Raw genomic sequence first — 16,901 nt, forward strand, 5'->3', positions numbered from 1 at the left:
GACAGAAGTATATTAGTATATAAAATCTTAAATTAGATATTTAATTTAGAAATATATTTTAGGCTCTAGTAAAGAGGATATACTTTAATATACTATGAAAATATTTTAAGGTAGTATTTAGTTTATAATCTATAGCTTTATCTACTAGATTATTAGAGTATATAACTAATCTCTATTTATAACTAAAAGAATAGATAGTTAAATAAGATAATCTATAATATATATTACTAATAGTAAGTATAGTTAAATACTCTAATTTTTTTACTCTACTAGCTTTTTTTATTTAGTACTTTATTTATACTTTAGATTATATAATATATTACCTACGTCTATAGAAGGTTTATGTTTATCTACTTAACATTTTCCTTAGTGATTCTTCTGCTGTACGTTTTGGAGCTGCTAAATCTATAACTGCTCTACTTGTTGGCGTCTCACTAAGAGTACATTTGCCCTGCGAGAGTGGTTCGCACCCTGCCAATATTGACGGTATTACCTTTCCAGGATATACGCCAGCATTTGACAACTTAACGATCCAGCTTGTTGACTCGAACTCAACCTTCTCGACCTTAACGCCGGCGTACTGCTCGACTAGCTCCACGATGCGCCTCCCTGTAACGTCTTCGGGGCCGCTGAGGACGTATTTTGTACCGTTATGCGGAGTTGGATCTTCAAGCGCCAGAAGATGTGCGCCCACGGTGCCGACGTCCTCGGGATCAATCATCGCCACGGCGACGTCTGCAGCAGGATTCATGCTCAGGGTTTCCTGCTTGTTTGTGTTCCGGTAGGCCTTGATCCAGTCGGCGGCGCTCGCAAGGTAGCTAGCAGTAAAGAAATTGGGCTGCAGAGACGTCCACATCAATGACTTGAACTCGGGTGTGCTCAGTAACGTCTCGATGGCCCAATGCGCGCGCCCGTAATACACGGGGTTTGTAGGACTGATGTATTTGACGTTTGTGGATACGCGGACCACGTACTTGACACCGGCGGCGAGCAGAGCAACATGCAGCGCGGACTCGTCGACGTACTGGTCCGGCTCATTGTGTGGCGCGATGTAGACGCGCGTGACGTCTCGGTCACGCAGCCACACTGCGTCAATGGTCGTCCAGTCCTTCTCTTGCATCTCGACGTGTGGCAGTTGAGCGAGCTCTTGTGCGATGGGACTGGTGAGAGAACGCGTCAGGCCGACAATGCGGTAACTGGTGCTATTGCTTTGCTCGAGCAGTAAGGGCAGATGGCGCACGACGCTCCTGCCTGTGTTGCCAGTCGCACCTATAACAAGGATTGTGGGAAACATTGCAATAGGGTTCTAATACAGATGAGGGTAGTTAGTTAACAGAATTGCTTCAGATGCGAGTTCATTTTACCTATCGTCTTGGGACGGTTGGTCGTGTAACAAGATGCTGAGCATGCTATTAAAATATATCCTGCAGGGAGCAACCTTTATACGCTTACACCCTTGGCAAACTAGACTTAACAACACTATGCAAGATAATTATTCTTACCGACCTAGACAGCACAAAGTTTGCTGATAATCCCTCATCTTTGCAGATTATCAAGCTGACGTCAACTCACTCCAAATTCGAGGTTATTACCGTTATACTAGTCTACTTCAGTATCGTCGTTTTCAGCCAAAGCGAACTAGTTTCCGGCGGATCAAACTCCTCAGACATCCGCCGGATACTATAGTAGATCCGGCGGGTAGAGAAGACCCTGATTCAGTATCCTCGATATTTGATAGGATTCTCCTCTCCCTGGCGTAAATTATTCGTTCCGGTTCTGTTTTCGCTGAAGTTTCTAACTTCGCGAAGTGATAATCAGTCGCCTTTCGCACGAGACGTCATGACGCGATTAACACAGGGGTAACACACATTCGCAATATGTAGGTTCTGCATTTCTCTACCAACATTTTGCACTTTGCCCAATCCATAGGAAGCCCCAACCATCACTACCCCAACCCGCGTTACAGACCCTGCACTTTCCGATAACTAGGCGGTTTCAACGTGCGTCTCAAGAGCTTGACCGCATAGGGTGGCACGAGACTGACACACGCCACACCCGCGACTTTCCACCAGAACTCCAGACTTTGCACAAACTCTAAATCGTAGTAACGGTGCAAGAAGGGGATACTGCCAAAGTATATCCCTGCGGTCCCGACAATCGAGACTATCATACTCCAGTGCCAGGTTGTGACTTCCATGGCGACCATAACGAGTTCATTGATGATGAGAGCCGAGAAAGACACGCCGACCATCTGCTTGAAGAGTGGTGTATCTGCGTCAGTGACGGTGCCTACCGTCGGCGGAGGGATGCCGACAAGGAGTTGCGCAAGTCCTTGGATGATTGACCCCTGGTACACGGAGACGGCCACCCAGATGAAGAAGCTCTTGTAGCTGAGACTGCGGCCGGTTTTCAGCTCGGCGTACAGTTCGGGGTATAGATTTGCGACGCTTTCATCGACATCACGATCGAGAACGAGGGAGAAGACAGGCGCCATGGTGTAGACGGTGCTGTAGCCTACGAGTAGCCAATCCTTGTATAACGCATGCGGCTCGAAGGATGAGCTAATGCTGTAGACGGTTTGGCAGATAGAGATGATCAGACCACGGTGAATAACGAATTGGCTTAGCTTTGCGCTGCGTTTGTAGCTATTTCTGCCGTGCCAGACGAGTAGCTTGGTTAGATAGCAAAATTGCTCGATGGAAAAGTCTGCGGCTAGAGATGCTTGGCGACCTTCTTTTCCAACAATACCAACGCCAACATCGGCAGCCTGGATCATAGATACGTCGTTCCCGCCGTCGCCAATGCAGCATACACGCTTCTTGGTGAACTCGCGTATGAGGTGTGCTACATCTGCTTTTTGAGTCGGCGAGCAGCGACAGGCGACAACGGCGGGGAGCTGAACAGCAATCGAGATGAACTCTGTACGATAGTGAGTGAGCATGAGCGCGAGAGATTCACCATCGATGAGCAGACAGGCGTCGGTCTTGCCGCGCAGAAAGTCGAGAGAAGAGTGAGCAAGATCCTTGCGCTTTACTAAGCAACATCAGATTATGTTAAAAGTGAATGGGAGACGGTACATACGTTTCGCAATGGTATGCACGTATTGACCACGCGCGACGAGTTTAGAACTCACTGCTACGCAGCGCGCTGTTTCGACTTTGTCGCCTGTCAACATCCAGATCTTGATGCCAGCATTGCGGAGAAGTTCAAGGGATGGCTTCACGTCCTTTTGCAGCTTGTCTTCAACACCAGTCACACCTAACAGTTCAAGATCATGCTCAAGATAATCTTTGACCACGTCTGCAACAGCAGCGTCACGATTGTGCAACGTCAACGAAGCTTGGGCAAGCTTTGACGAAAAGTTTTGATATGTCTGTGCGAATAGCTTCTTGCGACCTACAACAAGTGTGCGCAACCCTTCCCGCGCCATGTTGGCTGTTTCTTCGTCAAGCCAATCATTGGCGGCGACGATGGAGGTCATGACGGTATCGGCACCCTTTTGATAGAACCAAATCTCATCATCGTCGTCAGAACTCGACGAGACCGGTCCGTGGTAGAAGCTCACAACTATGCCCATTCTTTTTCCCTCGGAGGTAAATGGGAAGACGTTGAGAATGCGGACCCGTACAACCGTGTTTCCAGTATCGCATGATTGAAGCGTCATAGATTCCCGATCTCGCGATAGTAGCTTGAGTCCGACAGCTTCTGTCCATCGAACGATGGCAATTTCGTCGGGAGAAGAAGCTTGGTAAGTGGTTATTGTGTCGCCATTCTCTTCCTCGGTAGTCGGCGTGACATTGTGACAAAGCGCGAGAGCCAGTACGACATCTCGAACTCGAGATCCTATTTCTCTACGAGTACGAGTGGCAGAAGTTAGAGGCACCGTGTAGGCAGATGATGGTGTGACGAGAGCCGGTGTCTCGCTAGCGGGGGGTGTAAAGCATTGACGAACATATAATGACACCTCATCCATAGCTTCGTTCGCGTAAGATACCGTGCCAACATGGATTTTCTTCATCACCATCTCTGTAGTCGGTCAGTCACGGACCTTGACAAATTGATGAAAGCGTACCGTTTTGTGTCAAGGTTCCAGTTTTGTCGCTCAACAGGTACTCGATTCTGCCCAGGTCTTCTGGTATTGTGCTCGTTCGAACCACGGTCCCTTGAATGCTCTGGTCGTGCTCGATGAGCCACGCATATACAGACTTCCCCATGTCGAGATTCACACGCAGACCAACAGGGACAATAGTGGAGAACAAGATCAAAAACCGCATCATAGAAACGTACCATTGACGGCCGTCGATTTCCCGAAATTTGGCCAGCGCTACAAGAATGAATGAGAGGGACAATGTGAAGATACATAAGAATTTTGTCAGAGAGTTTATCTCTAGCTCTAGCAGGCCGGTTTTGGATCGGGAGGCTGATGTGGAAAGGGCTTGGCGGGTCTGCGGTCCAGTGTATACGACGACAGCCAGCAAGCTACCGCTCGAGGCGACAACGGTGTTGGCCCAGATAGTGTTGTCGATACTGAGAGGCGCCGACTGTTGTGTTCTGGGGGAAGACGAATCCTGCTCTACAGGGTCGTACTCGCGTTGTCGCTTGGGCTGAAGTTGGACGGTTCCGTAAAACTCGTTGACTTTCCGGTCAGGCTTCCCAGCAACAACACGTAGCCTGGTATACTCTCCGATGTTCAAGTTTTGGGTCAAGGGTGAGGTGAGACGTAGTTTCCAGTCCGTCTCGCCATCCAATTGATCTGTTCGGATGAAAGCTTCTCCCGATGCGCCTGTCGCGGCAGCACCGTCGACTGTTGCCGCATCCTCTGAGCCACTGCCGTCCCTAACTTGGCTAGGGGAAGGCACAGTTTCGGCAGAGTAGCATTTCAGGAGAACCATGTCCGCCGGGACTCGCTGGTCCTTGGTGAGCCTGACAACGTCTCCCACCTTCAAACTCCTCGAAGGCTTTATGGATTCGAAGTAGGTGCAAGTGGCAAGTCCCTTTGTCGACAAGCGCTGTTCCTCGTCTTCGATATGGGTTGATGGGCCTGGACGCTTGTGCCTCCTCAAACGCTTGGTGACGTTTGAGTTTTTCTCGGGTGCGAGGCCATTCCCCTTGGCATTCTCTTGGAACCTCAGCACTGTGTAGCCCTCGGAGTTTGCCTCTGCATCTCTTCGTCTGCGCGAAATGTCGTCCAGGGCCTCTTTGCCGAGGGTGATTGTGATGACAAACGCGAGAGGTGCAATGTACGTGGAGAGGTAGCCGATTCGCAGGGCGGGTATGATCTGGGAAAGAGCGACGAGCAGGAAGTACATGTTGATGAAGAAGGAGAACTCGTTGTACAGGGTGCGCGGCAGGAAGCTCCAGGGGGTGTATTTTGCGTTGGAGACGGCATTGGCGGGGAATCGCGACGGCTGCAGCTGGGCGACGGAGATGGTGCGCTGGGTGGTGGGGTCGTGTTCTTGGTCGGTGGCGTTGTCTTCGTCGTCGTCGTCGTCGAGGCGGATGCCGGGCGTGTCTGGCTTGGACAGGAAGGTGGGCAGGCGCATGCTGGAGCCTAGTCGCGTCAATGGGCCCTGCGTGCGTGTGTGGGTGCTTGGCAGGTGCTGCGAGGGAAGGAGCGGGGCATCGTCGTCGCCAGACTGGCCGTAGCTGCCGGCCGAGTGCCTGTTGGCTGAGTCGTCGTGGTCCAGCAGGCCACGCAGGTCCTCGTCTTGGGGCGCTTCCCTCGGCTTCTTGGCGCGCCGCCTCCCGACCCTCAGGTTCCTCAGCGGTATGCGGGCGCCGAGCGGTGGCTGTTGGCGAGGCGGCGAGGCGACGGCGCGCGAGTGGGCGTGGGCGTGGGCGTGCGAGGCCAGAGGGTCGAGTTCTTCGAGGTCGAGGTCGAGGTCGAGGTCAGAGTCGTCGTCTGGCGCGTTGGGCTGGTGGTATTGATGCGGGGCGGCCATGGCAGCACTCTATGATGACTGCGGCTATGATTGTGACTGTGCCTGTGACTACGACTGTGACTGTGACTACGACTACGACTACGACGGTGACTGTGGCTGTTGCAGCTTCACGCGTGTGGGTGGCTTCGGGGGTCTGCGGGGACTCGGGGCCTGGGGGCGAGGCGGTTGCAACGCGCGTTCAGCAGAGCACGGGCGACGTGTCGGGCATGTGTGCAGGCAGGCACGGCGGGAACAAGCCAAGGCAGGCAACGGAGGTGGCAGTCAACGGAGGTGGCAGTCCATGTAGGTGCGAGTGCATGCGGCTGGGTGTGGCGTCGGTCCGGAGTGCATGGTGGATTCCCTGCAAGCATGCGAGCCACATCTGTCCACTCGGCCACGCGAGACGGCCACTCGCCCACGGCCCACGCAGCAGCCGCCATGCCGCCCTGCTTCTGATCTGATTCCTGCCCCGGCCTGCCACCGAGGAAAGAGCGTCGACGCGCTGCAATCGCCACAATGGACCACCAGCACCCGCCTGGCCCGACCAGCGCACTCGACCATGCGCCTCCGTCTGCCGCGCCGCCGTCCTGGAATCCCGCATTCCGAGCAGAGAAGGCGACCACCAACGCCGCCCCGGTCGAAGCGCACATGGTCCCAACGCCGCTCCCCTCGTCGCCGGATTCCAGCGACGCACAAGAGTCGGACGACGAGGCCGACGCCGACAGCTCAGACGGCCAAGACGCGGCGCCCGAAGAGCGGCTGGCGGACAACTACGAGCACCAGGGAGAGACGACTGCGCTGGAAGACGCCATGGCCGAGAGCGAGCGCGTGCCCCTGGTCGCCGACGCCGCGCCCACCGACGACTGGGACGCCCCGCCGGATGCCTTCAGTCTGGGGCAACAGCCTGCCGAGACGCCGCTGGAGACGCCCCACGCCGAAGCCATGGGAACCACGGTCGGAGACAGCATCATTGGCAACACGACAGTCGGCGGCAACGCAGGCGACGACATCGACTGGGGCGCCGCTGCTGCAGAGGACGACTTCTTTGGTGCCGCCGCAAGCCAGACCATCCAGCCCGCAGACGCCGCAGTGCAGAGTCCCGGCGCCCATGTCATGGAAGACTCGCAGACGAAGCCAGAGTGGGGCCTGGATCTGGATCTTGACCTGGACGACGAGTTCCTGCCCGACACGGACCATGCTCCCCTCTTCGACTTGGACGACGACGAGGGCTTTCTTGAAGACGAGCCCGCTGTGCCGGCCGAGCAGCCGGCACACCTGGCGCCATCCACGTCGAGTACCGCAAGTCGATATGCACCCCAAACTGCGACAGCCCCCGCAGTCATGGCACCCGTCAGCCAGTACGCTCCCCAAGCTCTGCAAGCCACGTCTGGAGCCACGCCGGTGCATGACCGTCTTGGCCAACCCGTCCCAGCCCAGCAGCTGCCCGCCCGACCTACCCTGGGCAACCCTACTCAAAGTTTCGTCGAGAAGTCCAGGGGAGGTTATGCCTCACCCTACGACCTGCCCGACGACATTGTCACTACTCGAAGACGACCCGCACCCCGACCCTCAATGCCGAACCTGCAGGCGAACCCTCCCCCGCCGCCGCGAAGCAGTAGCGTTGTTTCCAGCACTGGACCACCGCGTCCTCTGCTACCATCCGCCAAGCCTGCCGCCGGCTCACCTCCACCCCCCTCGAGCCATCCGATGCAGCCGCCAACGCCAGGCTTGACACCACTAGCTCCACCAAAACCTGCGCCACCCGTCAGATCGTCGTCGAGTGACTTCTTCGCTGAGTTACCGGTGACCACTAGGCCTAAGCTCTCGACTCGCTACACTGCTCAACCAAACCTGCCCTCTCATCCGCCACTACATCACACACCCCCTCCAGTCCACCAAGCGCCTCCTCCAGTCAACCATGCGCCCCCGCCAGTGCCTTTGAAAGAGCGCGCCCCTTCCTGGTCATCCCTAAGGAATGAAATTCTTCCCGACGCCGATAATGTCAGTCATCCGCTGCAACCACCAGAACAACTGCCAATGTTCCCGAGTCAACCGTCAGTTCCAACACTCGTGCGAGCCAATACGCTTCCCATACCCCAACCTGCCCCTCCGCCCTCATCGCGCTACTCCCCTGCGCCTCCAGCGTTGGCACCAGTCGCGAACGCGCGATATTCACCCGCGCCACCATCTGCCCAGGCAGCAAATTCGAGATATTCACCCGCGCCGGGTGCTCAAGGTTCGGCTCATGCTCGCTACGTGTCTGAGCCACACACTGCACCACCTCGTCCCGCTTCGCAACCTTATGCACCTCGTACATCCAGCCCTTTGGCGTTCCATAGCGTCCCTCAGCACAAAGACCACCACGCGCTTTCATCGCAGTCCAGTCATCAGCAGCCTTCAGGACACCACGTCTCGCAGTCGGCCGATGGTGGACCACACGGTTCTTTCAGGAGTCCGTTATCAGAAGTACGTGAGACTGACGAGCCAGAATCCATCCTGAGTTCAAGACCGCCTACATCAGGTGGCCCGGAAACGCCGCCTTCGCACAGTACTGCGTCCTCGGCCATGGGATCTCCAAGGAAGAGGACGAACTATACGCCGCAATATCAGCCATCAAGTGCACTGGCTGCGCCACGTTCGCAGTCTCCGACCACGTCCATGAAGCAGCCTCCTCGCAGTTTGCCCGGTTTGGATCAGCCAGGATCTGGTTATGGCTATGTGCCACAGCCTTTGGCGTACGACGCACAGCTTATAGCCTCGACCACGGTCAACTTCATTCCCCATCGCCGACAAGTGTCATTGGAGTACGATTGCATTTTGCCTACCGATGAGACTGTTGCTGATCCCCTCCAAAGATGGAAGGGGTACCCGGTGTTTGTTTGGGGCTTAGGCGGTGCCATTGTTACCAGCTTCCCAAAACAGATTCCACGATATGGCGGTGGCACATCCGCTCCAATGGTCAAGTGTAGCCCCGGTGAGATCAAAATCCAAAATGTCAAAGACTTGTTTCCTCTTTCTGAAAATGTCGTCAAATTTCCTGGTCCACTCAAATCCAAGGGCAAGAAGAAGGATGTCTCAGCTTGGCTGAGCAGCAGAATTGACGCTATGGAGAACGAGCTCAAATCCCCTGGGTTGGAGCATTCGATGGAAGAGGAAGACTTGAAGCGGCTCGAAGACAAATCTCTTCTCTGGAAGATCATGCAGGTCTTGGTGGACAATGACGGCCAGTTGGAAGGACCCGCTGCAGTGACTGCTGTCAAAAAGATTCTTTCGCCTGAGGAGGCAGACTCATCAGATGCTGATGCTTCTTTCTCTACCCCGGCGGATATCGTCGGGCGATCCAGAACCAACACGTTGACTCTTCAAGCGGAGCCGCTCGATCCTCGGGCCATCGAGGATATACAAAAGATGCTCACCAAGGGCGACCGCGAGAAGGCTGTCTGGCATGCGGTTGACCAAAGGCTATGGGGACATGCCATGCTTCTTTCTTCCACCTTGAACAAGGACATCTGGAAGCAGGTTGTACAGGAATTCGTTCGTAAGGAGGTCAAGAAGGTGGGCCGCAACAGTCAAGCCCTGGCGGTGCTATACGAAGTGTTCGCAGGCAACCATGAGGATTGCATTGATGAGCTTGTCCCCGCCTCAGCTCGCGCTGGTTTCCAGATGGTGAGCACAGATGGCGCAGGTGCTGCACAGAACACTCAACAAGGTCTGAACAAATGGCGTGAGACGGTTGCCCTGGTTCTGAATAACCGTAGCGAAGGAGATGCATCGGCTCTACTCTCGCTTGGAAAGCTACTGGAACAGTATGGCAGAGTCGAGGCTGCCCATCTCTGTTTCATCTTTGCCCGCTCTGTGGTACACATCAGCGGAGTCGACGACGCTCAATCACATATTGTGCTCGTTGGTGCCAACCACCATCAAAACCCATTAGAGCTTGGAGTTGACCTAGACGCCGTCTTGCTCACCGAAGTGTATGAATTCGCTCTATCACTATCTGCTCATGGGAGTTCCCCCGCCATTCCTCATTTGCAAGTCTACAAGCTCGCCCACGCTCATCAATTGGCCGAGTATGGTTACCGAGCCGAAGCGCAAGCCTACTGTGACGCCATCGCCGCCGCTTTGAAATCTACCATAAGGGTCTCGCCATACTACAACGCAAGCTTCATTGCCAGTTTGGACGAGCTCAGCAAACGCTTGTCACAATCGCCCAAGGATGGCTCCTCTTCTTGGATCTCAAAGCCAAGTATGGACAAGGTCAGTAGTTCTTTGCTGTCCAAGTTCAACAGCTTCATCGCGGGAGACGACGACGATTCCGCTGCCAATAAATCAGCAGGAGCTGAAGTTGGACCTTTTGCAAAGATCCCTGGCAACAGCCCGTCCATCACTCCGTCGCAATCAAGTGCAGATCTGTACGGGTCTTTTGGCTACGGAGCCCCAACTGGCCCTCCAATAGCACCTGGAAATTCGAAATACGCTCCGTCAAATAACGTGTATACCCCAAGAACTTCTTCTGACCAACAACGGTCACGCTATGAACCTGGAGGACGGCCTTCGATGGAATCAGTTGACAATTCTCGTGCCTTATCCGACACCTATGTGCCATCAACCCCAGGACCGTACACTCCGTCGTTGATGAGCCCTCCGCTGCTGAGCCCACAGAGTGCACGAACGCAAGCCAAGACTCAATCGTATTCTCCGCTCCGAGCAGAGCATAATGCGCCTGTGCCATCTTACGGTAGCCCATACATGCCCAGTCCGCCTGTAGAGTCAGCTTCAGCACCACCTTTCGGTGTGTATCAACCACTTCAATCCAGTCTCGATAACGTTCAACCTTCAAGGGAAGAAGGCCAATCCTTCGGCAGCTACGAACCACCCACAAGCTCATTCGACTCCCCATCCTACCAACCGTACAACCCAGACGACGATAATCAAGAGGAAGAGCAACCCCGGCGAAAGCAATTCATGGATGAAGACGATGATGACGACCTTGCCACCCGTGCCTCAGCTCTCAAAATATCCTCTACGACATCAAAATCAGACGCCGATCGCAAATCCGACGAAGCATTCCGCAAAGCCGCAGAAGAAGACGCCAAGCGGGACAAAGATGCCGGTGCCGGTGCAGGTAAAAAGGGTTGGTTTGGCGGATGGTTCAAGAAAGACCCCAATGCCGCACCTGGGCCCATCAAAGCCAAACTCGGTGACGAGAACAGCTTCTATTACGACCCGGACCTCAAGAAATGGATCAACAAGAAGGGCGGGGCAGCAGACACGGGAAAACCTAGCGCCACACCTCCACCCCCACGAAGCGGCCCCCCTGGTGCTGCTAGAAGCGCATCCGGCATGGGTCCTCCGGGCGCGAGGACACTGGCTCCGAGCGCTATGCCGCCACGCAGCACCAGCATGCCGCCGCCCATGGGAGGACCACCATCCCGCGCGAGCACCCCCGGTATCCCATCCGATACTGAGGGCCCCAGGCCCCCGACGCTTATGCCACCCATGTTGTCTGGTGGACCGCCCAGTCGTCCCGGCACAGGCATGAGCAATGCAAGCAGCATCGACGACTTGCTGGGTGCGCCGCAGCCGAGGAAGGGTCCTGGCGCGAAGAAAAAGAAGGGTGGACGGTATGTAGAGATCTTGTGATGGGATGGTGTGATTTGTTATGATGTGGCGCAGAACGGTGTGTTTTGTACATGACAGGGATGTTTTTCTTCTTCAAGTTTGGTATCGTAGACGTGGAATAAATAGACCGGGCTAGGTGAGTAAGTGGAAGTAGGCTTAGAGTTCACCAGGCAGTTCAGTGGCTCGTATAATCTTGTAATGTTCCAGAACCTATCCTATATTTGCTTGAAATAGACTTTCCTTCATGGCTTGTCACGAGACGTCATCGTAGGATCACCCCCCAGCTTGGCTGACATGGTGCAGACCATCATTGCAATTCGCTTCCCCATGTCCCGCGGGCATATCTGCTACCTGGTATTCTCTCACGCTGCATTGCTGCCATTCGCATTCGCATCCTTACATCTGGCCAGGCTTGGCATGTCCACGTTCATTCCTCTCCCTGCCTCCATGTGCTGCGTTGTCGGTCAAGCTCGGCATCACGAGTATAGGAATGATGACAGTGTGTCTGTTGGGTAGTAACGAGTCATTGTTAATTGAGTGATCGAGGTAATCAATAAGATATCAACCAATATTGCTTAATTCGTCAAGATAATTTCCCTCGCACCCGAGGGCAGGATTAGAATGAATGTGAGCCGAGGCTAGAATGGGGAGTAAGCATCAAGCAATCTTTTAGACGTTGTCAACACCTGCAAACATAGACGCTGAACGAATCTTTCAAGGTTCATAGTTGATCACTAAAAGACTTTATGCACATTTTGATGTTTTGTGCCAAGGATGATAGGGAAAAAACGTTGGTTTATGCTACCTCGATATGAAACTAAGAAACTGTTGACATTGATAACATTCGACTAATGAAGGTGGCCACATTTGCTGTAACATCTACCGTCGTCCAGCGCTGCCGCTCTAAGCAGTTCCACGGAGCTTTCCAACACCGAATGTGGTACCCATGTTTTGAGTGGGTGTGTCGTTGGGGTATTGAAGGTGCTGGGCGTTGATTCCCTGACCATGGGTAGTGTCGCAGACACCATCACCCTATTCTAGAATTAGTCTATCGCAAATTGTCACTTGCGAAGAATGGGAAACTTACGTAGATGCAGACATCAAGCGTCTTCGCCTGCCAAGTGCTGGGGATTCCAGCGGAGGCAGCTGCTGAGAGACCATTGACATTGCGAGTGGTGGTCCCTCCGTTGTTGTCGACGTTGCACGAGAGTCCGGACTTGTGGTTCGGGTCACCGACTAAGTACACACCCTTGACGGCGTCGAAGTTGGCGCCAGTGATCTTTGACATAGCATTCACGGTAGCAGCGGCACCCTGAGAGTATCCCTCCAGGAGGAAGCATTCACTGGGGCTCGTACGGAGCGTAGACGTGATCTTGTTGACGATCTGTGGACCGGTGTTAGTAAGGCTTCATCAAAGCATGTCATCAAACACCGCAAACTTACATCCGTAGTGGCGGCTGCGGAGTTCTGATCAAATCCTGCAGCATACACTGTGTTGTACTGAAAGAAATCAGCTGGTATTCGTCGTAGATCATCGAGCTCCTTACAATCTTTCCGCCCGAGACTTGGCTCTGAATGTTCGAGTTCATGGTACGAAAAGCACTGGACGGGCCTTGGGCCTCACCAGTGCCACGGGTGTTGATGATAGCTGGCCTCAGGTTAGAAAATGAGACATTTCACAAGTGATTGCTGCGGCAGCTTACTGTAGCTAGTGCACGCAGCACGCTTCTCAATTGAGAGTGAAGAAGCGGATAAGGCCAGAGTAAGCCAGACAGCAAGCGATGTAACAGCCATGATGAATGTTGATGGTTGAAAATGGAAAACGGATGATGGATAATGAGTGTTGAAGGTGAAAGAACTGAAGATGATGAGCTGCTTGATCTTAGGTGCGAGTTCTCACATTATATAGACATATGAGCTGTGTAGTCGGCTTTCCTGACTCAATTAGCATAGTAATTACTATCCCCTTATGCAAAATCCGCCAAGTGTTCGAAACACCGAGACCTTGGCTAGTTTATCGGAGCGTGGCCACTTCTGACTATGTCGTCAATTAAGGTTTGTAGCGGCTATGCTAAACTTTATTTTTACTGCCGAGGTGAATTTCATGACTCTCTATCGTGGCTGAAACTGTCGGAAATAAGAGCTAGTGTTTACTGCTCTTTTTCTGTCGCACAACCAAGCAAAAAATGTTGGATGAACATGCAGTTAGTTGCGCTATACTATGAATGAATTACATCATCTTTAACAAGTCTTCTCGCTGAAGCGTTAGTAAGTGTAGGCAGTTGTTATAGTTGCTTTTTCCTAGACCCTTCAGCCCTGTAAGAGCCCAACTATTACCGATCAACGAAAGCGGTTTCCTGCATTTGATCTCGCTACCGGAAATCCTTGATTAGCGCACTGCACCTGTACAAGACTCCACATATACTCGAGTATGTTACCCTATGTTACCTACATCACAATGCAGCGCCACTTGGAGGAACCAGACGGCTTGCTCCGTACGTCTAGACATTCACGTTGGGCCCCAATCCTGGACTGATCGACTCGGCCTGTTTTCCCTGGCAATCACAGTCTGGCTTGTAGTCACGCGGCCCGCGGTCCGAGCCCCGCCTCCCTCTTACAATGGGCGCATGTTCCAGTTGTTCCAGGCATTCCCCTCTAGATCACTTTTTTGACTGTGTGTTCGCCAACCGCTCGTGCACACAATTGGCTGGCACTGCCTATAGGACGTAAACGCATTGGTCAAGATACTAAGGTAGGCACCGGACCTCCTCACCATCCTGCAACCCTTACTATCCTGCAGCCCGTAGTAGCATTTAGATTGCCCGACCTCCTTATTACATTATGACCAAGTAGCTGTGGTCCCAATCATGTGCTACACTGCGTAGGAGTTTATCTGCTCAACCGCGCTGCCGATTTCGTCTTGTTATGCTTGTCCCGAATTCAACCACCAAGGACTCGAAAAAACGTCATATGGTTATCACGAAACGATGTGTGTATTACAATCACTTTAGCGCGTAAGGCTTGTAGCCAACGCAAGGTACAGGTTTGGAAAAAGGTACCCGTTCAACTTGCTAGATAGAGTGTTGTCACGTAAGGTTGATAAACAATCCCTGCCCTTGAAGATTCCGTAACGCATGCGAGTAGCGTGACATGACTAACTTGGCCGATTGATGTGCAGTGTTATGCCGGGTTTCCCTTGGTAGCGAAGACGCATGCATCGGAAGCTGCCTCGGTTTACACGTTACCCATACACGAGGTCCCTAAACCGTTACCTGTGTCCATTTGATAGCAACAGGATACACCTTGATAGAACTATAGACTTAGTTGAAGAAAGGAATCTGTTAACTATTTGCCCATAGCGATGTAATTTCAAGCTTAATAGTCAACTAGAATGAGCGTGGCGACAGTTTGCCATCGCAGTCAAGACACTACTTACTTTACTAATGTACAGATAATCTCGGCGAACCTTGTTTAAAACCTTAAGACTTGTACTACCCGTTCCCTTGATTCTTCGATTCAGGCTGGTGCATAATTAATCTAGATGCATACTATACATGCTTGTGGTTTGTAATAACGATCCTCTACTCTATTTTTCCGCTCTAGCTGCCACTCGATCTGCGCAACTTACTTGATTCCATTACATATTCTTTTTTAAGTAGTGATAGTAAAACTTAAGGGCGAGTTCCTGTTGCGTCACGTAACCCAGCATCACATGATCCAGTAGATATACGGGTGATCCGTCCCCTTATGGGACGGACACTTATCAATAATACCATTGACATAATCTATTGTCCCATAGATCCTACTATCCCGTTATTTTGTTACAGTGCCTTGAAGTATCCAGGTAGGACTCAATTGTAGACTACTTAACTGCTTAAGCAGCCTATGGGGTGCCTGTTTCCTCATCCTAAGCCTTACTTACCTATCGAGACACCTTGTTATGTTGTCCCTACTCCCAATAAGTGAATTTCAGGACGAACGATAATTCTACGACGTACTAGGATAAACCAGCCCAAACTCACTATTATAACTTAGTGTTTAATGTCCAAACAAAAACGTTAATGTCTAAATTCTAGATGTCTTTATCTGCTAAAAGAACATATTTAGGGCTTATCCGTATATTACTCGTGTATTATTGTTACTCCACTCCGGTGTAGTTCTTCTTTATTAAGGTTAGTTTCCTTACAGAGGTTGAAATGTCAGATTCACGAAGACTTTATATAATAACTTCCGTAAGTGTTGTCTTCCTCGTTACCTAGTTACATACCACCGGGGCACGCGTGAAAATCCAGTTAAGTGAAGAAACTACGGCTGAGTTATTCTAGCGAGTCTAACTACGCAACTGAATTTCCACGCGTGCCTGCTTTTTACCCAACAAAGCTGCGGGGTAAATTACACGATTCTATACCCCAGTGCTAGTAGTATACTGGTACTGCACTACCTGCAAGTTATAGGCTTCTTATGATCCTACACAAAAATGACAAAGAATAAATTTTGATGTTGAATGTCAAGATTGATTAATCAAAGCTATATTATCAAACGAGCGTATTCAATCCAAAGGGATCGCCGGTCATATGTAACTATAATGCGTACAGAATCCTAGTCGTCCTCTACCCCATAATTACGCGTTACCATCGGTCGGGCTGGCTATGAGTTCTAGGCCATCCCTAGCCTACGAGGTCGCATACACATTCGTCTTGAACTGGCCCTGAACATTGCCCGGAGGGTAGTACTCGCACACAATGTACCATCCGGGTGCATTTCCCTTTCCTCCAGCTCCGCCAGCGTTGCAGTAGGTGCGACCGCAACCAACATAGGTCGAAGACTTCCAGACGAGTTGCGTGAAGTGACCTGCTGCTGCACTTTGAGGTTGTTAGTATCTTAGATTGGGACTCAAAAAAGCAAAGGCTGGTAACGAAAGGATGTCTTACCTAAACTGGCCTGCGTTGTAGTCATAGCTTGATTGTTCCGCACCCCATGCATTGACTGCAGCTGTTGGACTTTGGTATCCGGCGGCAAGGTTTTCGCCATAGATAGCGCCCTATTGTAGGTCAGTAAGCCGAGCATTTTCAATGTCAAGGTATAGTTTCATGGGTCTGATGATAGTTCTCCAAGACAAAAGGTTACGGTCCAACTTACACTGTGCGCAAAGTTGCATCTCTGGCTATATTGGTATGCGTAGTTCACCAGATCGGGGTGCCACTGAAGAGCTGAAGCGTTGTGCATTGCGCGGAACGAGTTTGTGGTTCCCAGCATCGCATTCTGGAAAGCAGCGTCGTCGACGTACTCAGTGGTAGCTTGAGCCGAAGTGAGGGCTGCGCCGGAGCAGATAGCAAGGAGGAATGAGGCGAAACGCAT

General features: G+C 52.2%; 4 protein-coding genes across 4 annotated transcripts; 1 reads left to right on the forward strand and 3 right to left on the reverse strand.

Annotated features, from left to right (window-relative positions):
• Nucleotides 1-323: 323 nt before the first annotated feature.
• Nucleotides 324-5,942, reverse strand: P153DRAFT_357242 (phospholipid-translocating P-type ATPase; the record flags this gene model as incomplete). The annotated part of the gene is made up of 8 exons (XM_033666713.1): nt 324-329; nt 494-1,269; nt 1,503-1,506; nt 1,573-1,599; nt 1,869-1,985; nt 2,045-3,033; nt 3,082-4,026; nt 4,073-5,942. 8 exons carry the CDS (start codon nt 5,940-5,942, stop codon nt 324-326), a joined length of 4,734 nt encoding a protein of 1,577 aa, XP_033523103.1.
• Nucleotides 5,943-6,354: 412 nt separating this feature from the next.
• Nucleotides 6,355-11,743, forward strand: P153DRAFT_367072 (uncharacterized protein). The gene has a single exon (XM_033668183.1). It carries the CDS (start codon nt 6,438-6,440, stop codon nt 11,562-11,564), a length of 5,127 nt encoding a protein of 1,708 aa, XP_033523104.1. The 5' UTR covers nt 6,355-6,437; the 3' UTR covers nt 11,565-11,743.
• Nucleotides 11,744-12,347: 604 nt separating this feature from the next.
• P153DRAFT_340858 (carbohydrate esterase family 5 protein) lies at nt 12,348-13,443 on the reverse strand. The gene is made up of 5 exons (XM_033665894.1): nt 13,247-13,443; nt 13,091-13,191; nt 12,987-13,043; nt 12,631-12,927; nt 12,348-12,575 (listed from the first exon to the last, which is right to left on the reverse strand). The coding sequence occupies exons 1-5, from the start codon at nt 13,335-13,337 to the stop codon at nt 12,447-12,449; spliced, it is 675 nt and encodes a 224-aa protein (XP_033523105.1). The 5' UTR covers nt 13,338-13,443; the 3' UTR covers nt 12,348-12,446.
• A 2,772-nt stretch (nt 13,444-16,215) lies between these two features.
• P153DRAFT_357245 (PR-1-like protein) lies at nt 16,216-16,901 on the reverse strand (the record flags this gene model as incomplete). Its single annotated transcript, XM_033666714.1, has 3 exons — nt 16,216-16,405; nt 16,475-16,584; nt 16,683-16,901. 3 exons carry the CDS (start codon nt 16,899-16,901, stop codon nt 16,216-16,218), a joined length of 519 nt encoding a protein of 172 aa, XP_033523106.1.

Source organism: Dothidotthia symphoricarpi, assembly GCF_010015815.1.
Source record: "Dothidotthia symphoricarpi CBS 119687 unplaced genomic scaffold P153scaffold_11, whole genome shotgun sequence".
Taxonomy (NCBI): domain Eukaryota; kingdom Fungi; phylum Ascomycota; class Dothideomycetes; order Pleosporales; family Dothidotthiaceae; genus Dothidotthia; species Dothidotthia symphoricarpi.

Bases quoted from the DNA above. Each gene is read 5' to 3' on its own strand.
- P153DRAFT_367072 (XM_033668183.1), top strand. From the start codon at position 6,438: ATGGACCACCAGCACCCGCCTGGCCCGACCAGCGCACTCGACCATGCG.
- P153DRAFT_340858 (XM_033665894.1), bottom strand. From the start codon at position 13,337: ATGGCTGTTACATCGCTTGCTGTCTGGCTTACTCTGGCCTTATCCGCT. The intron at 13,192-13,246 runs GTAAGCTGCCGC...ACCTGAGGCCAG, and splicing joins TGCTGCGTGCACTAGCTACA to CTATCATCAACACCCGTGGC. The intron at 13,044-13,090 runs GTAAGGAGCTCG...GATTTCTTTCAG, and splicing joins AAGTCTCGGGCGGAAAGATT to TACAACACAGTGTATGCTGC.